This window comes from Semicossyphus pulcher, unplaced genomic scaffold (assembly GCF_022749685.1).
Source record: "Semicossyphus pulcher isolate SPU_LCO1_2020_fin unplaced genomic scaffold, fSemPul1.0.p SCAF_9, whole genome shotgun sequence".
NCBI classification, from domain to species: Eukaryota; Metazoa; Chordata; class Actinopteri; order Labriformes; family Labridae; genus Semicossyphus; species Semicossyphus pulcher.
The window spans coordinates 7398195-7418810 of NW_027211770.1; the positions used below are offsets into that span (position 1 = coordinate 7398195).

Genomic DNA, 20616 nt, shown 5'->3' on the forward strand with positions numbered 1-20616 from the left:
ACTTCACCAGTACAGGGAGATCGGTGTATGTTATCTTGTACTATAAGTTTGCTGTGCTCAGTCCATCCTCACTGTATTTGTATTTTATTTTGTTTATTTGATCTAATTTATTTCCTTTTTTGTTTTTTTGTTTGTTTTTGCCGGGGGTGGCATGAAAAAGACAAAATAAAATACCCAAAACATATAGTTGATCAGACCATTTCATCTGATCACGCTGTTAATGCTCTTTTATTTTGAAAACTCGGACCGGATGTGCTGCTCTTACCAAAGTGTGTTTGACACCGACGGTAACATCACGCTGCAGTCAAGCACCAGCCTCTGGAATCGACTAAATTAGATAGATGTGTTTTTACGTTTGTTATACTTTGGATGCAATTGTAATATCCAAAGTCATTAAGCAACACAGAGTACTGATAAGTGCATGATTTATTTTTTTTATCCTGTGTCAATACCTCGCAGCCTAAATGTCAGACTTGAAGATGCCAGGCAAAACGCATGGAGTTGGAGTCTTCTTGGAGCTCAGAAAAAGGCTTCAGAGTGGACTAATTATTGTCGGGTAATTATTTAAATTTATAGATAAGCAGTTATATTTAGGGAGCATTCTTCTATTGGGTTTCAGATTGTATGTATCAACAGGGTGACGTTAAAAGCTAGGTTAGCTAAGAGCGTTAGCAACTTAGCTTAATGAATGTGAACTGATGCTGTTTTCCAACTCGCTTTCCCCCCCCCCTCAAAACGTAATTTATAAATTGAAACTACAGTACATTTCAACACAGTACATTTCAACAGCAGATACGAAGTTGTCAGCTCGAGGTATAACATAAATACTCATATAAATTAAAATACATAAAAGCAAACAAAGTAAGGCAGATAATTGAATAAATTATAAATCCAATCCATCACAAAAAGCTTTGGTTTTCAGGGCTTTAGGATTTGTGCAACATTGTCGGGTTTCCAGGTAGGATTTAACATAGGATGTATAATCTATGTTAGGAATTTTGCTAATAAAATCAGCAGATTAATGACGTATTTCTTCTGGGGAGGCACCTCATCATCAAAAAAACAAACAATACAAGTTCTCCCTTCAGATTTAGTTTAATATCCAATTTTCTGTTCAAGATTCCAGAAAGTTTGACTAAAAGAGCAGTTCCAAAAGAAAGGTGAGTTAGCGTCTCATCTTCTCTCATCCATGTTACAAAATGAGCAAAGAGGATCAATGTTGAGCCTATATTTTACAATAACTGAATTGATTGGGCAACACCTGTGCAAAATCTTCATAGACACTATACAACTTATTCGATACAAAGTATTTCTTGGTCAATAACCAAGTCTTCTTTCAGTTAATATCAGTGTACAAATGATTCCAAACAAGAATAGATGCATGTTTACTACAGGTGTCCCTCTGAATTATTTCCCTTATACATTTGGTATTGGTTTTGGATTTCAGAAAAGGATCTGAATTTCCTATAAACAATTGTCCAGAGTATTTTTTTGATGCCCAATGTCTCTTGTAGCTGATGATTTTTATACCAGATGAAACGGCATAAAATACAATAGCATATTCCTTAGTTAAATCATTGACCAGTTATCAGACCATTTATGAAAAAATAATGATTTACGTTTAAAACAATATCCTTGTTATTCCAAATGTAGTATGTATGAGGGGAGCTGCGAACATAGTTAACCAAATTTACTACAGTTTGAATGACTCATTTTTGTTTCATCCCACTTTAGTTCAACACTTAACAAAGATGTCTTAGATAGTCAAGGTCCTGCAGTGGATAGTTCTCCCAAATTAACTCCTTCTCTAGTCTTACTAGAGACTCGTCCCCGTGCTGGTTAATGCTGTGGCTACATAAATGGACAGTTCACGGAGCGGACGTGCCGCAGAGTGTTAACTTTTAGCGGGTACACCCGCAGCACACACACAGCGTGTGCCGACAGGAAGTAGGAGACGTGAGTTTTCTTTTCATAGAGTTACTGTCACAGTGCAGATCACGCTGATTAAACATACATTTTAACACTGTTAGAAATGGTTGGAAACATGTCGCTCCACCTAAACTATCCTACTTTTGGAAAAGTAAAAGGAGGGGTTTGTTGTGTTAAAGGAAAATAGACTCAAAAGCCACAAATAATCAGAAATATGATTGTTAATTGTTTATATGGACATGAAAACACACTGCATTCATCTGGTATCATTTCCTACATTTTTTAATATCACAATAAAAAGCGCAGAACAAACAAAAAGATATCGCTATGTTTGTTTTTTTTCTAATATTGTGCCGCCCTAGTGGGTGAAATAAAATGCTGCGAGTACTCGACCAATCAGGAACGATCAGCACTGCAGGCCCTGCCCTTTGGAAAGTACTACCCCCCAAGCAAGGACTTTTTAGGGGGTAAGTCAATTACCCCGGAACTAAATTTAGACCCTGGTTCCTGCTGTCGAAACGCACAGAGTTCCTCAAAAGGTTCCTAGTTCCTGGGGAGAGTTCCTGCTGTCAAAAAGCACCTTTAGTATGCGGGAGCTAACTTTTTAGACCAATCTGTCACCAGGTTAGTAAAAGCATTCACCATGTTTTACATGCAAGTCCCTCATCCTCAAAGGCTCTTTCTATCTTAACTCACAGAAATACTCCCTTAGTTTTTTTTCTTTTTTCTTTTGGAAATATGCATTTACTTTCTCAGAGTGTAGATGGATTAAAAACTAAAACAGCAATAAAAAAAACAATCAGACACAGCACAAATGACATGCACTTAGGGCCTAATACAAAAATCAGAGAATAAAAGAGGAATAAACACAGAGAGGTGCTTACCCTGATCAAAAACACTTCCTCTGTCTTCATGTTAAACGTTTCTCCGGATGTAATGTGTCTGTGGTTCCATTTCTCTAAACCACAAATCATACATGGGTACAGAGTCCATTTTCCACACTCGGAAGATTAACTTTTTTACAATCTCCATTTCAAACAAAGCAGTAATTTTCCAGGCTTATTGGCAATAGATAAGAAGCTTGTTGCTCCCAAGACGGCTATGAGCTGATCAGGTTCACAACGATTTCTAAAAGCCTCAGAGAAACAGTGAAAGATTGAGCTTTTCCAACAAACAGGTTATTGCATGACTTAAAGGAGTGTTAGATTACTGATTAATAGGCTTAAATCGAATACAAACAGGTGGAACAACAGTTAAAAAGAGGCTCAATTTAATTTTTCAAGAAAATTCACAAATACATTTTCTTTATCTTTACATACTCAGTAATATAACTTACTCAACATAACAGTACACCTACATAATAATGATCCTAATTAAAAACACAACACTGACAGGGGCAATTTCACATTATATATACTTTTATATTTTATGTATGAAAGGCTACCTTTATTTGCTGTTACTCATCCACTATTTCTTAATTGTAGTTTGAATGCAGCACTTTTACTTGTAATTTAAGGGGTCTTTTGTGTCATATTGCTACTTGGTGGTGCAGTGATTAACGCTGTTGCCTCACAGCAACACGGTTCCTCGTTCGAGTCCCGCTTCAGACATAGGGGGTCTTTCTGTTTGGAGTTTGCATGTTCTCCCCGTGCATTTGTTGGTTCCCTCCAGGTACTCCGGCTTCCTCCCACAGTCTAAAGACATGCTGGTTAGGTTAATTGGTCACTCTGGATTGCCTGTTGGTGTGAATGTGAGCATGAAAGGTTGTCTGTCTCTGTGTGTCAGCCCTGTGATTGACTGGCGATCAGTCCAGGGTGTACCCCTCCTCTCACCCAATGACAGCTGGGATAGGCTCCAGCCCCCCTGCAACCCTGAACAGGATAAGCAGGATCAATAATGGATGGATGGATATTCTTACTTTAACTTGAGTAACTAATATAAATGCTTCTTCCTCAAGTGATGTATACATGCATACTGTTGTTGTGCTGTTTCATTGGGCATGGCGTCCTGTTGGACTGACTGATATACAGTAAATCCAGCAAAAACCTCTAAGTTATCTATAAATAAAGAATTTTAAATATTATATAATATTATTTAATATTTATTATTCACCAATAAATTAACTGTACGTGTATAATGTATAGTGACAAACATCTGAGCTAGACCGCCTTTGACAAGGGAGCCTGCGCTTGCTGAAAGTGGGTGTAGTTCACGTCCATCACCACTAGATGGAGACAGTGAGACGTGGCAGGTAGCCCTGCTCTTCTCTTCTTTCCCAGAGCAAACCTTGTCGTGGAGGTGAGTCTGTAACTGACTGCACAGAGGGAGAAATCTCACACTAACCTCGTGTAACTTTATATTATAGAATTTATTCATTATTAAGTTTTGGAGAAGATCAAATAAAAGCCACCACACTCAGATTACTACTGCGCACTGTCTCCACTGTATCTAATGCTTAAAGAAAAGAAGGAGAAACTGTGATTTAAAAAAGTGTAACCTGAAGAAGCGCTTAGCCTGCATCCAGGTTGTTTCAGTGAAAACTCTGCTTCTCTAAGCTACTCAGTCATTATTCAGTACTTCCTTTAGCTGAGACAGCAGCACTCAGGAGGCACAGGGGCTATTTATGAATGCTGTAGTATTATTTGTTCTTTGCTGTAGTAGAACCAGATCTGCAGACAACAATAGAACAGTCACAGGAATCTTATTCTTATAAAACGAGCTTGACAATTACAACAAATCGAGTTTGTTCTTCACCATAGTATGTCCAAAAATATATGATATAGTTTCTTATGTTCTGCACTACATGCTGGCTCATTCATTGTATTGACACCTTGACTAATTACATCTTTCTGAATCCATATTTGTGTGATTTGATTTTGGCATGTTTTTAGGATATTGGCTTGTTCTTCACTTATTACAAGTAAAGCAGCATGAACAGTAACTATACAAAGATCCAGCCTCCTCAGTTGATAGGTCATTATACTTTTTTTCTTTCTGAGAGTCCGATGAGAAGACCAATACTGCTCTCATGACAGTCTGTCCACCATAAGCTACAGGCAGAGGCCATTTAGTGTAGCTTAACATAAAATCTGGAAACGGGGAGAAACAACTAACTCTGCTCTGTTCAAAGACATCTTCCAGCCCCTCTTAGGCTCAGTCATTAACACAATATATCTTGTTTGTTGAAGTGTCAAGTTGGGCATTTTAAGGGGTGCAAGAATTTTTCTTGGCTGGGAGCAGTGACTTCCTGGAGTCTCCAATGATTACCCAACAACCTCATGGTGACTACAGTAAGCAGGACAGGTGTATCCTCGTATTTCCAGGATTTGAGCCAGGCTGAGCTAATTGTCTCCTAACTCTAGTTTGATATTAGAGGACAGGTATGAGAAGTAGCTTCACATCTAATTCTTGGCAAGAAAAAAATGTTTATTTTGGGTATTTTCAATTCAGGTGTTCTCTTCAACCTGTGTTATTAAAGCGTCTCTTTGCATCTGCTTTCCAGGAATGATGTAGCTAAAGCTCCTGCAGACGTGGTCGTGACGGGTGGAGAGTCTTCCCTCCACATCCAGACTCCCAGGGGCGAGCTGAGCTTGACATTGCCAGCAGGAGTCACCTTCGAGCAGGGATCCTGCATTCCGACACCAGCGGGAGAATCCTGCGGAGAGGAGCTGCATTTCAGACTGCGTATAAGTGTCGCAAGTAGCACAGATCAAGGTAATGTTGAGGACAACTACGGAAACACACCCAGGCACGTGCAACCTCCCTCTGCCTTGCTAGCTTCCTCTGTGCCAAGGCAAGAACAAAGTCTTTTGGTAGCTATTTAGAGCTCGCCGTCTATTTTGAATTAATTGGATTGAGTCACTTGGTCATCAGAGACGGTGAAGGTGTAAATTTTGCTCTTGGGATGCTAAGCGGCCCAAAAGCAACTGATCATCAGAGTCGTGAGAATACTCCCATTTGATTTGATCTCACATCATCAGAAGTGTGCCTGAGAGTCATTGCGTAATGTCCACAATCTCCATCTTTTGGCATTTCCTGAGTTTTTTTTATGTCCCTCCCAGCACAAGAGGAAGTTACAGCTAAGGACAGTCATCAGCAAATTCAGTCAGAATCAGATTGATCGCCGGCTCCCTAGCCAAGCCACCTTTGCCACCCAGTATTACATCGATTTCTTTTTTTTGCACTGTAGTACAAGGTTGCCACCCTTTTTACCAAATCTGGCTCATTTATGTGTTTGCCCTTGTCCTTCCACAGAGCCTGACAGCGTGATGGAGACACTCCGAGCAAAAGAGACTTATTGCTTCCACTGTCAGCGCTGCATGACCCGGCTGCTCGAGGACAGGTGAGGAGCAGACGGACGAAGAAGAGAATGTGTGGACATGGGTTTGTTTACGCGCTCCTCCTCGGGAAGAGGAGCGGGTGTTTATTGTATGTCTGACCCACCAGTACAAGCGATAGTCTGGGAAGCAAAATTGATGGACAGAGCTTGAGCAGAGTCCGCAGCTGTCAGCCTGACTGGGTTAGAGTTATAGAGTCAATGTGACGTAAAGGTCTGAGCTGCCCATTAAAAAACAATTCCTTCTTACCTTGAGGTGGTTCAACTGGACAGTGTTATTGTTCTTATTGCCTTCAGCTTGTAGCTTTCTCTGGTCAGCAAAGTGACATGCTGAAAATTGCAATAGCTGCATTAACCAGACCCTTGGCCTATGGCTATGTTTCCCAGCAATAACCGGCTGAGAGTTGCCAAAAACATTTTTTTTTATTCCAACGAGGGCTGAGGAAATTCAGTGTCAGGAGGAGTGCTTGGGGCGGGGTAGAAGATATAATTTCAACAATATTATGCCTCATTATGCTTCGTAACAATATGTTCCATTTTATGTCTGCTCAGAGATATTAATGCTACCATTGACTGCAACAACCAGAAAGTACCCTCTGACAGATTTCTCTGCGTAGCTTAACACATTTCATACAAGTGCTTAATGAATAAAGTGAGTGTTGTATTAAAGCTGCACTTACTAGTTTAAATATTTTACTAATTTGACAAATGGCTCCATGTGAGACAGGAGAGTTATACGAGCTGCAGTTCCCCTCTGTTCCATAGAGCATTGAGGGTCTTTCTGCTCATTGTTGTGGTTTTAGGGCCCAAAAAATGTTTTTATCAGCTCTCACCAACCTTGTTTCAGCAGCCTCATGTAGTTTAAAAACTCCAATAAACTCCAGTAAACCTTGGTCCGCACTGTATAGCAGACAAAGCAGCAAAGATAGAGACTAGCTGCTGGTATAATTGGTAAAGTAGCAGGAAATCTCGGATCCCATCGGCTATAGTCTAACAATGAAATAGACTCTGGACAGAGGTGAACATGCAGGACGTGAAGCCGGCGGTTAGCGATAAACCACTTCCAGTCAAGACTTCCTTTTCCGTGTGCTGCATCGTTTACAGAAAAGGAAACAGTTTTTCTTGTGATTTACTTTAATTAAAGTTGAGGTGAAGTGAAAAATGTGATTTTAATCCTTTTAGATCACATCCCCATTCATCTATTTGACAATATAGGCCAAAATAAATACAGAAAATCAATTTCTTCATATTCTTATATCAAAATCAGATCATTTTTTCTTCCGATAAAACTAAATTTTGCGTGTGCTAACATAAGTTAGCACCAATCAATCTGCAACATTTAGCCACAGAGCACCAACAACGCTCGGTCAGTTAGCTAGCTACTGCGCTGTGGAGAACGTCTGTCTACGCCCACTTCTCAACGATCAAATCAAATCCCTCTAATGATATGTCCCGCCTGCACGTCCTGTTTCACTCGGAAATACGTCACAATACAGAAGCTAGATACTCTCGGAATGCCGTTTGAGCTCGACTTTAACGGCTCTTACCTCTGCTGAAATTTCAACATCAATATGCAGATTTGTAAAAAAGTCAGAATGAAGCTTTGTCAGGTCTGTCCTCAAGAGGAGAAGAAAACTACCTAAAATGCTTCTTTGTTGAACGGAGGTCGGATCGATCATTTCTGATGCATTTGAGGAAGTCGGGAAATCTGAACACGGAACAGCTTTCGTGACACAGCGTCAGGGAATTTATCTCAAGTTGAATTTTTGATCGAGAACGGATTGTTAGCTGTTAGCATGCAGATGTCTGTTTATAGAGATTAAGAAGATAAATCATCGTCAGATGGGAACCGTGATGTCCTTACACATTAGGTTCCGCCTGCTTTTGCGCTTCACACGGACTGTTTTTCCTGCATACCCCGCAGCCTGCTAATACATGATTGGTCAATATTACTCGGACTACAAACAGAAACCAGAACACCTGCCGTCCCTAAAATCCACATCCCTGCCTACAGATTCTACTTAGAAGATTCTACATAGAAATGTAGAATCTGTAAATAGAGATTAAATAGCACATGAAGAGCAAGATATTCCCCAAAGGAGTAAGTTTAAACCAAAGCAAAACTTGTAGGTGAGAGTGTTTCATTGCCAATTGCGCACTTTCCTTGAGTCTGCACATCTGCAGACTTTGTTTCGAAGTTGGTGACATGAAGAACTTGAATCGCAAATATGTTCATCTATGAGTCACAGCATGTAGTTAATGATAAAGAGATGTTTGTGTTTTTCAGTCAAATATTTGCAAAGGATTAACACTAATGGTTTCTTACTTTTAATGGTATGCTGAAATATATAAACACTGTAATGTAACACACAATTACATACTGGGTGTCAGCTATTTTCTTAGGATTTAATGATGCATCTTGTTTCCAGATGTCATGAAGCTGTTTTCCATTCCTCATTTTTATACCATCTCGCACCCTCACAGACTCACGCACTGCACGCCTGATGTCAGTAAAGTGTGTGAGGGTTCAGTGCTCAGGCTTTAGAGTGGATGTCGGTACTGTCGGGATGAGCGATTGTTTACCAAAAATATACTGCTTTGACAGAAGGTTTGGGCCCGTATTCACCATTTTGGCAGAAGATGACATTTGCAAAAGCACGAGTAATAATGTTTTGTTACATTTTGTGAATATTTTCCCTGATTTTCTACAGCGGCAGTGTGAAAAAAACTTCCATCCAATAACTGTGAAATGTAAAACTCATTTTATAAAGGTCTCTTTAAAGGAAGAATGGAAAGAATGACTCAGACCTCTGTCTCTCTCTCTGTCCGGGGTCCATTGGATAGTTTTGTGTGATTATGCTCATTTGCATTCTGATCTTCTCCGGCCCTGAGAAACTCTGCTTGTCAAGGAATAATTTCTAAATATCACCGAACATGATTGAAAGATCTTCTTTCTTTCTTTTCTTCAGAGTGTTTAAGAGAGTTCTTCCTCTCCCTAATGGCAACTGGAACGCCATCGTGGATGACTGGTGCTGCCATCCAGATCCATTTGCTAACAAGAAGCTGCTTCCCCGAGCGGAGGATTGTTTACTGGGCGACACCTTCCTCCTCCTGGCCAGAGATGGAAGCTGTGAACAGACGCTCACCAAGGAAGTGAGTCCTGTCGGCACAGAGGACAGTCAGGATCCAAAGGTGAGAAACGTGCCAAGGAAAACAACCGGTCTTTACTTTTTTTCTTCTAAGCATGAAGATAAGACACGATAGTTACAGCAGCTCAATGTAAGGGACAAGGGTAAAACAAGTGATAGATTAAAAAATGCAAGGACAAAATACTGACAATAATAATAATTCATATATACACTATTTACACCTTTTACTAGATGGTTCAGTTTTTGCACAGAAAAATTGCACATAAAGTTACACGGTGTGTTAAATGTTAATTTAGTTGTGGAAGCGCAATGAAATACTGCAGATTAAAACAATTGCACATGAAAAAGCAATTGCCCAGACATAATTGAACAGTTTGGATGAGGTGATTAGTATAAGTACCAAAGTATGAATATATACTATAATAATATATTAGAGTAGATATGTATAAACATAATTATGATGATTATAAAAGCTTTGCAAATAATCGACTAAAAGTCTGATTGAAAGAATGATGACCTCTGTTGTCCATCAGATCATAAGAATTTGATCAGTAAAAAAAAGCTGCTGTAAGGAAGAAAGTGATGTAATCACTAAATGCTTATTACCATACTTTTTCAATAAAAGGCAAAAATTGCATTCATAGTCGTTTCATACGCTACACTCTCCCACACAGACACACACGGCTCAGACGGCTGAATCAGTAAAGTCCAACTCCAGCACTCTGCAGACGAGGATTGATCTCCATACTCTTGCATTACTCATTATCTGCACTAAAGGCACTCTTTGCATGACTGAAACTGAGAAAAATGGAAAGTGAGGCAGAAAGAGCAAAAGAACAAATGACAATCCGCCTGCTGTGTATCTCTCTCTGTCTCTCTCCTTCTGTCTTCTATCCTGGTTATAGTGGCTATTGATTGCACTTTTTCAAAACCCGTGTTAAAAGTGGCTGCACGCTGTGAATGATTTTCTGCTTTTTACCTTTGTTGCGTGCAGAAACCCTGCCGCCGCCTGGCACTCGTTTCCTGCAAGAGCTGTTCATCAGTGCTGGGAGAGGCTGTCGCACCAGGTATACATCACTCTAATAGATTTACATAAATAATCATAATTTCTAGCAGTGTAAATGAGCCTTCTTTTTATTCTATCTTACAGAGACCCTGAAACTGTACATCACACAGGTGGTGGTGGAGCTGGCTGTTGGAGACAGAATGCCAGAAGCTTCACTTAACAGGCAGGTTTTATACATACATATAGTGGTGACAATTTGCAGACTGCAGCTGTTATAAAAGTGTCCGTTATATCCCTTACAGTAAAATAAGTACAGGGTCTATAATCAATCAACCTTTATTTATACTCGAGAGATCATGGAGGGGCAACCCTCATTAACAATGATATCGAATTAATTACAGAAACAATTAAAAAGACAAACAACAAAGCATTTGAAGAACCAGACGACACACTGATAAAAAAAGGCCATTAAAATCACTGAACAGGGGATATATTGTGACGTTAAAGTTAAGACAATTAAAAGGTGAACTGAAATGTTATGTGTTGGATGAAGCCTACAATGTACTAAAATAGTTAAGTAAGTTCAGTGATTAAAACGGAAAATAAAAAAGATTAAATAAGGTTCACTTATGTAAAACAATTACAAATAGTTTGGGAAGTTTAAAATCAAGTTTCTAAAATGTCCAAAAGGTAAAAGTGCATTTAATTCAAGAACATGCTGTATCTTGTCCCGGGAGACAGGAGCATAATAACAAAAAGCAGTGTTTCCCAGTTCTGTCCGAACTCGAGGAACACGTAACAGTAACTGGTTTGAAGACCTTGTCTGATAAAACCCCTCCGAGAATTGAAGATCAGTTAGGTAGATGGCAAGAACTTTATAAATAAAAAGGTGCAAATGAATATCGCGTCTCTCCCGGAGAGAGAGGACTATCCCACCTTAGCATACAGGGCATACAGGACACAATGATGAGTATCATATGGATCACCAGTAATGAATCTTAATGCTGAATTATAGACAGAGTCCAGACGTTTGACGGTTGAGGAGGTTGCATGCCTGTATCATCACCATAATCCAATACTGACATAAAGACTGCCTCCACAACCCTTTTCCTACAAAACATTGGGAAAATAATCTGGTTTCTGTAGAAGAAGCCAATTTTTTTGCCTGAGTTGGCCTAAAAGATTATTGATATGAAAGTTAAAGGTCAGATTTCCATCGATCCATATGCCCAGATATTTATATTCTGTGACTCTCTCAATCCTGTCTCCTTTCCTCATAACTATATTTATGTCATTTTGTTCTATTGCTCTTGCTCTGGAGAATAGCATCAGTTTTGTTTTATCAGAATTAAGTACCAGTCTCAGGTCATACAGGGTATCTTGCAGATTGTTAAAAGAATGCTGTAAAATTTTCACTGGAAGATGTACAGTGTCAGCTTAACAATACAGCACTGTGTCATCAGCAAACAAATGGGCATGACAGTTTGTTAAAAAGGGGATAATGTTGTTTATATAAATAGTAAATAAGACCGGACCTATAATTGAGCCTTGTGGAACACCTTAAAAAATTAGAAAAGTTGCTCTCCAGTTTAACTGCTTGTTCTCTTTCTGATAGATAACTCTTGATCCACCTAAATGCATTATTATCAAAGCCAATGTTATGGAGCCTCTGCAGAAGCAGGGAATGATCCACAGTGTCGGATGCTTTTGATAAATCGACAATAAATGCCAGGCAGTTGTAAATCAGTTTTACTTCATTTGTATCAGTCAATATAAACCACACCATTGATTTGATTTTGCTGAAACTTTGTGGAATAACTCAGCGCTGTGTTCAGGCAAATTCAAGATAATTACAGTGTAAAAACTGTTGCCTGAATGAAACATTTTAATAACCCCCCACGAGGCAGGATCGAATAATTACAAGTTAAATTAAAAGTCTCACTGTGTTTGATAGTTTATTTTTTCACCACCTTTGAAATCTAATGCTGCAATATTGGACTTCTATTAACTATTCTTAAGTTAGCACTGGGCCTGCACTCAAACAAAAAGAGAAATATATTGTCTCTAAACTTTATTCTTGATGTTTGGTGATTAACATTAATAAACATTGTCTCTCTTTGATAGATCTCTCTTTGTGGAGAGGACGGTAGCAGCCAGGTTATTGGGCCTGTCCAATTCACTCAGCACCTTCCACTTCTCTGTCCAGACCCCTGATGGAAAAGCTTTCCTACTGGTAAGAACATGTTAATACAATCAGAGAAGTACATGAACCCTTAGTAAAAATAGACCACTCAATTATGTGATAAATGGGAAAGAGTGATGTGGCAGGTTCTTCAAGTGTTATGAAAAGCTGATCGCCTGTGATTTTAGCATTGTTGAGTGTACTGCCAGCCTTTCAGCTTAAAATCAGCTACAAGTAGATGATATTAAGTGGCTCCTTTACAAAACTGTCATATTTTACTGCAATAAAAAGACATTGCAATCTTTCTTTCATTCATTTATTTTGGGCTGCTGAGGACCGGAAAGGTCCTTTTCATAATGTAGTGTTTGATAGAATCAGTATTTTTGCATATTATACACAAGAGGTTCAAGTCTAAAAGCGTGTGCTTCAGTATTTCAGTAATATGTGTTTATATTCCAATATTAATATTATTGTAACTGGACCTGGCATATGATATTTAATACTGAAATGCTCGTCACACCATTTGCATAACATAAACTCTTCCAAGTGCTCCAGTTCTCCAAAATTTGTGTTCTTGGCAGAATTGAAATTGTAGGACATTAAAACTCCTCACTTAGAAAGGAAAGCACTAATAATAAAATTAATCTTCTGTGAAATTGGACCAAAAAGGACCAATTTCTCTCACTAATATAAAATCCTTACAGCCTTCCTCCCTCGTTGTCTTTCAGAAAAACTGTAATTGTAAAGTAAGCCACTTTGTTTTCCTTTTAAAGGGGCCAAATCTTTTGAATGGATATTCTCATATTTTGCATGGTTTTCTCATTTTCGTTTCATGTTTATTGTTCACGGTGAAAAAGTGAAAACTGCATAATTTTGTGTTTTTCCAGAATTACATTTTTAAAAAGGTAGCCTCTGAAATGGGCAGCTCAGAACAGCTCCAGGTTTCTACAAAGAACCTTACTTTTGCTGAAATCGACCAATCATCATTCACCGTCACTCACCTCAGGCTGCCTTCTTGCACTAGCTTACACCAGCTTACCATCCCAGTACCTCCTGGCGATTCTGGCTCGTACATATAAGGCCGAATAACCGATCCTAGAGCAGCCATATTTTCTACAACTTCGGAATGACAGTGCAGTGCGATCCCACGGGGGGGAGGGGCTACATGGACACTCCAAATCCTGTCAGCCAATCGGGACTAAGGTCTGACCTTTGAATGGCAAAACGTCTTGTTCGTTTCAGGAGGAAGGAGAGGCAAAGGGAATAAGTACATTCTCTATATGTTAACAGACAAAGACATGTACAGTATGTTAAACTACTAAGTAAAGTACACATATATAAATATAGAGCACATGTGGTAAGAAGGCTAATCCTTTTTTTATTTTTAGGAACTTATTTAAAAAAAACTTTGACAAGCTATTTAGAAAATATAATTTAAAAAAAAGTTTATTGAGCAATCAAAAAAAATCTGAGTGTCATTTAAAGCACATTATCATCCCCCTCTCAGTAACTTCCATAAGCCAGGCGTGCATGAGTACATTGCATACAGTTTATGTGTTGGAGTGCGATTCCTTCACCCATGTGACATCTGCCATGTGTTAAGTGACTGTCTGCTCTCCCTGTAGCTCTGGCTGCTGAACAGCGACTCCATCACAGCGTCGGTCTCGGAGTCATGTGTTGGGGGTGAGAGCTCTATCAGCTCCTCCGCTCTCCACAGTCCATCACCCAGAGCGACCAGAGCCCTGAAAGTGCTCTACACTGTCTGCTCTGACACAGGCATCGAACAGAGAGAGTAAGCAAGGACACTAACTGTCTAAACCCCCCTCCCCTTTGGATCTTTGTGTTCCTCTTCTTAATCTTATCCTTTCATCTCTCCGACGCACCCTCTCAATCACCACCTGTCTCTGCTCACCGAGAGGGATGAAAGAATTCTTTGTTGGTGAACAGATTTTAGGTCTTAGTAGACCACTTTGCAGTTCAAGTCCCTGCTCAGAAGTTTCTGTCTGTTATTTTGCTCTGTTTATCGCCTCTATATTTTCAGTTGCGTAAGCCGGGCTCGTGTTTGTTGCACATACAGGGGATGGTGTTCTGACTGGAGCGAGTCTCTGTGCACCTTGCTGTGATGCGTTAGAGAGGTGTAGGAGGATGTGCTGCATGTGGCTCTCCACATTCAGTACAGCAGCACCCCACTGGAGAAGCTTTCCACCCTCATTATTTTCATCTGAATCAGCACTCAGCGTTTTTCCCTCCTCCTCCTCCTCCTCCTCCTCCTCCTCCTCCTCCTCCCTCTCTTCCTCTCCCCTGCAGCCGTGGAGAGTGAAGGCAGAACAGGGAAGTTTAGTAGTTTCTACCGTTCTGACAAGCAGCTGACTGACAGAGGAGGGGTAATTAGAGGCAAAACTCACATGAAAGGAGAAAGGCTTGTCTTCTCAGTCAGAGCAGTAAGAGTGTATAAAAATGCCACGATTAACTGTAACAGCTGAGTGATTCACAGGAAGCTGTTTCACCACAGGTGCATTCTGGGTACTCGGAGAGAATTCATCCTGGTGAAACAAGTCATGACAGCAACTTTTGACTGGAGCACTGCTGTTTTTGTCAAGCCTGAATAAGAACTTACACCTCTGAATTTCAGCTTTTTACTTATTTTACAAACACTTTCTTACTGCCGAGGTAATTTTCCCTCGACAAGAGATTAAATAAAATCATATCCGGCCTTAGACCTGTTTAGTGTTGCAGCAAACCCATTTACTTTTAATTGAATATAACTAACGTCCAGTATTGTATCAGCCAGATTCATATTTTTACATGAACGCTTCACATATAGAGATATTCTGATTCTCATTTTTCCTTTTCAATAAAAAATCCCTACACTCTACCTAGACTTGAGAATTGACCCTTTGCTCAGTCCCGCCCCCCTTGGTTACTGTTTCGCACTGGCATAAATACTATAACTATAACAGTGAGAGATGTTCCAAGGGAAATAATAGTAAGTTTCTGGAAAAATAGTTCCCAAGAAGCAGACAGAAAGGATTACAAAACACATTTGAAAGCTACATCCATAATATAATTTTATGTGTTGAGAATTAAGAGGACATGAAATTCGAGGCTCACCGGTCCCAATGCAAGTGTCAGGCACCCCACATCTTGACAATTCAGGTTGAGGACAATCACATACAGGAACAACAATGTTCCTGCACAGCAGGGTTAGTCAATATATATTGTTTTATTTGAAGCTAATGTTTACTTATGACTCCCTATGACTTTCATTATCTAATATGTTTTAGCCCATCGCTAGCAAAACTTAATTATCCCACTTTTTCATTTTGTTTAAAGCCCGTCAGGATATTGCTCGCATATCGTGGAGTAAATAGTAAACCTTATTAAAGAAACGTCTCATGTTGCGTTATCCAAGCAAAACGAAGAGAAATTAAATTTTTGTTTTTTAATCCATGTCCGACATCGCTCCTCTTGAGTTTTTGGCTTCGGAAAAGTGAAAAATTTGACACCCACCTCTAAACCTTCAGGATACCTGCTGTTGGACTTGCAGACTCCACATGCACCCTGTTTCAGCATTTCTCCTTGTTCTGAAAGCTTTACAGGCCTCCTGCGCGTAGTTACGGTTGCTAACTTTGGATTGGACAGTGGCCGTTCAAGGGAGAGGCTTAGCGAAGGGTCAGTTGGCCGATGATGAGTACCCCTCCGTTCTGAGTGGCTTACTACTCACCCCAATTTAGACTGTATGGGAGGCATTTACAATATCGTGATAGAATACAATAGATGTTTATGGCCGTTTGCACAGGTACAGGACAGTACAGGTACATTGGAATTTGTGTGTTGCTCCTAAAGTTAGCTTCATAAAATATAAAATATGGAAGAGCAGCAAAATAAGTAAACATGTAAACACAAAAATACACAGGAAGTATACATCAGTGCTTCTGAGAGTGGGGTCCGAGGATCCCTGGGGGTCCGCTAAATAATTGTAATACATTTTTAGTAAATGATAAAATTGTGCCGTATCATTAAAAACTGCATATCTACAGATGAGGACGATTTGCGCCAATAAAACAAGAATATCCTTTCCATTACTCCCACCTAAATTAGCTTTGAACTCATATGATTGTGACACATCAAGTCAATCTGTCATGAATCACTCAGGTCGCAACAAACTGTTCCTGCGGCTGTCTTGCTGCTGTTAATTTTTCTGAAAGCTTTTAAGATGAATTACTTGAAAAGTATAAGTGGTGTCAGGTCTAGTCCACAAGCAATTTGAATAAAATGACTCTCGGTTTTAAAGTATATAAGTGGTATTCACATGATTCACATTAAAATGTTTTTCTGTTTATCGCTATGAAAAAGGTCTGAAATATTCAGGTTGATAAGTTTGACAATACAAACAGCTAATCTAGGAGCGCAAATGGTAGTAAGCATATGCTTAATCTGTGTTACGATTATGAGGGGGTCCTTTGGAAACGTTCTGTCCCTGGCCCCAAAAAGTTTGAGAGCCCCTGGTATACATTGTATCAAAAAATGCAAACTTTTCTAAAATCTAAATATGAGACACTTTATCAAATTAACCAGTTGCAAACATGTTTGATGAAGATGTTCCCAAAATGATCTCAAATACTTCTGACTTTCAGTACACTTTCTTCTTCTCATCAGATGACACTAATGCTGATATTGACTTAAGCTGATATCTGCCCATGTATCCACCTGACAAATGTATTGGTCCTCCTCGATATATTTTCTTTTCAACCTAAATTTACCCCAAACTCCCCGTCAGTCCTGCAGAAAGTCTCTGCTTTAAGGCGCTTCACGGTTGAAACACACATTTTGAATTTCACCGACTGTGACATTCTCTGAAGTCTTGCAAAGCTAAACGCTGGTGTTACTCACACTTCCATTTCCCCTACATAATTTACCATTCATCCTTCATCACTCATCTCTGACATTTTTAAATTAAATGTTATGCCTGGGGAGCCGAATTCCCTGGATGGTGGCCCTCTTATTCAGGATACAGTTGGTTACAGTCGAGTGCAGCTAGAGGTTGCAGTATGTGTTGTTAAAACTGCCAATAATTGGCTGGAGAATCAGTGAGCCAGTGCCTAAGTGGATTAGGCTTGTCACTAATGGCAGTCACTTGATTATAAGTTGAATGAAAGTCGCAGGCACCAGCACAGCCCAGTACAATGGGAGTAAGCTCTCATAGATATGGAAATTGAGTCTAATGGAAAATTTATAGGGGAGTCCTTTCCATAGAATTCATCCTGATATGAAAGTGATCAAAACTTAAAGTGATAATCTCAAAGAAAGTCACTACCTATCGCTGAATGAGGTAACACAATGGAGATAGAGTCTACGGCCCACTGATGAAAGCCTTTGCATTTGCTGTCTTACAGACTGGGTGTCTGGTGTGACCTTTCGTGGAAAAAATCACAAGCGGCGCCCAGTTTGTGATGCGTTTTCCATCAGCCAGCAGTGGTTGGTCTGTCAGAGAGGGTAGGCGGAGCTAAGCGGCTGCTTTTCCAGTCTCTGCAAGTGTTGCGTGTAAACAGTAATCTACTATGGCTGAACAAACAAAGAAAAGATCGATGACTACAGATACAACTTCAAAAATAAGTGAAAATCCAAAGAAAAAGAAACAAACTCGACGCTCAGATGAAGCAAACAGTCTAAAAAGGAAAGCGACCGTCAGCGAGGAAAATCAAGAGTTACAACCGGAGCCAACCGTGGACGTCACACACTGTCCGGATATCTGGGAAGTGTGCTCCCGCAATTATCGTTCATCACCATAGGTGCTGCCAAAGAGAACGAAACTGAGATCTTTACCACTTTAATGTAGATTACGTAAACTCCATTTCAATACACTTGAATCATGGTGTACAGCTGTGTGGTAAATTTAGAGACATCCTAACTTTATTACATTTGTTGTGTCAAAAGCGTAACTTTATTAAGACTGTAGAGGTTGAGTGCAGATTTCCCATTAATGTAAACATACATATAACAGTAGTGTGTATTCAGTGTGATGTCTTAAGTAGAACTGCAAACTTGGAGGAGACCTCACAGATACTGCACAGATGGCTAAATGTCACCCTAACAAACTGGATCAGCACCACACACTGACAGAGCATCAATCTTTCTTCTCTCAATCACTCCTCCTCTTCTCCGTTCAGCTCCCTCCTATTTTTGTCCCTCACACAGACAAATGTTAATGTCATAGAAACACACTCACCATCAATCCCCTTTTATGTATACCTGCTTAATCAGCTTAGTTTACAGTTACAATTACCTTAATTACAACTTCTGGGTGAATCTTTCCACATCAGATTTACAGCAGCTATTTTAGGGCTCTTGGTTGTATAATGCTGTGGCAGTCATTATAAATCACTTGTGCTCTGTGTGTTTTCAGCATCGTAAGTAGTTGGGAGGTCAACGCCATAGGACATCCTGTGGTGCTGCCGCTGAAGGTGTGTGAGGAGCTGCTGCAAGTGATCGAGGACAGTAACTCCACACTTCCTGCCTCGATGCGCTGCATGAGGTCTTATAAGGTGAGAGCGTTACTGTGAACTGTTATGTGCAACAGATGATGACGAAGGCAATCCTTGATGCTGAAAATCTAAAAAGCTGTATTAGCAGCCAAGCAGAGACTCTTTTAGCTGACAGCAATCACTTATGTCACTTACTCATACTTACAGCACCTTGTTGTTCCATTATTCAGTAGTGCTTGACAGTGTTTTTCCCGCCTTAATTAATTTCATGATTCAGAGCTTTCTGTTAACAGTTTCGCTTTAGGGATTATACGGGTCAACTAGAAGGTTTTACTTTGTCAGCCTTATTCCAGCTTCTATACCTGTTATTCTGAAAAATATGTATATTTAGCCGAGTTGCCAGGGGAAACCCTTTGACAAGAAAATAGAAGGTGTTAACTTTGCTGACAACTCTATTCTCCTGGCTGTTTTAAACACAGTTACAGGGCAATTAGCACCATTATCCTCCACTTCCTGCTCAGAAAGTTAGGAAGTGACTATTAACACTTAAACAAGTTTTCTATCTGCTAAAATAAAAAAAAGAAAGCTGGAATAATTTCAGGTGAGCACATCTTTGAAAGTTATATCCGCGGTTTTACTAATGTGAAGCTTCTTTTGTTGTACGCTGAGGCAGGGGGCTTCACTTTAAGTCTTAGAGTTTTTCTTATTTAAGGGGACTGGACTAATGCACTGAAGAAGGAATACTGTCTTGCAATGAAGAAATAATATATTGAAATATATTTTATGTATAAGATTGTGTAATGACGTCACAACTTATTCACTATTCAGTGTTGAAATAAAACAGACCTCCTGTAGCTGCTACAAGTAGAAATGTGACCCTTTGTTGTGAAAGAGAAAAAAAGAATTAAAGAAATGTTGACACCTTAAAGTTATAATCTTCTAATGTTAGCTGCAGTTGTTAGCATATCATGGCAACTTAGTCCAAGTCAAAGATTTAGGCTATGCTAAGGTTAGCTGCTTTGTCCTGTTCTTCTTTAGATTTGGGGAAATTTACATTCGCACAACCAAAGCTGCATATAGAGCTGGTAAGTCCTCATCCTAAAAGCTATTTATTCTTATGTAATTCTAAAACATATATAAAAATGATGAACAGGCTTGTAAGCTAATCAGCCAAATAGGTTATATAAGCACACAATTACAGCCAGATCTTACAGTTTTCTTTATCATAGTTAATGCAGTAATAATGGGACAGCTATCACAACTGTCTGGGAACAATGCATCCATCAACAACTAGTTAGGTTCAAGATATTTATTGCACAGCTTTAGGCTTCGTCTTTAAGCATGATGCGATCTACACAACATGTGCAAAACAGTACATTTATGATTGCTTTTTATAGGGTTATCATTTAAAGACCCCCTCCAGGGAAAATCAAGTGTTGTAAACATCTCCATGTGGTGTTTCTCATGTGTTACAAGACATATCAGGGACAACATCAGCAGTCATCTCCATGGCTGGGCCTGTCTGCTGT

The 20616-nt window shown here is 39.5% G+C and overlaps 1 protein-coding gene across 1 annotated transcript in view; it reads left to right on the plus strand.

The window, feature by feature from the left end:
• Positions 1 to 338: 338 nt before the first annotated feature.
• ube3d (ubiquitin protein ligase E3D) overlaps positions 339 to 20616 on the plus strand; it is a 31080-nt gene continuing 10802 nt past the window's right edge. The window contains exons 1-9 of the mRNA XM_069656935.1: positions 339 to 556; positions 5432 to 5643; positions 6184 to 6271; positions 9235 to 9457; positions 10409 to 10481; positions 10565 to 10643; positions 12545 to 12653; positions 14228 to 14394; positions 19009 to 19147. Of these exons, the coding sequence (XP_069513036.1) occupies positions 465 to 556; positions 5432 to 5643; positions 6184 to 6271; positions 9235 to 9457; positions 10409 to 10481; positions 10565 to 10643; positions 12545 to 12653; positions 14228 to 14394; positions 19009 to 19147 (1182 nt within the window). The 5' untranslated portion in view covers positions 339 to 464. The remainder of the gene's footprint in view (positions 557 to 5431; positions 5644 to 6183; positions 6272 to 9234; positions 9458 to 10408; positions 10482 to 10564; positions 10644 to 12544; positions 12654 to 14227; positions 14395 to 19008; positions 19148 to 20616) is intronic.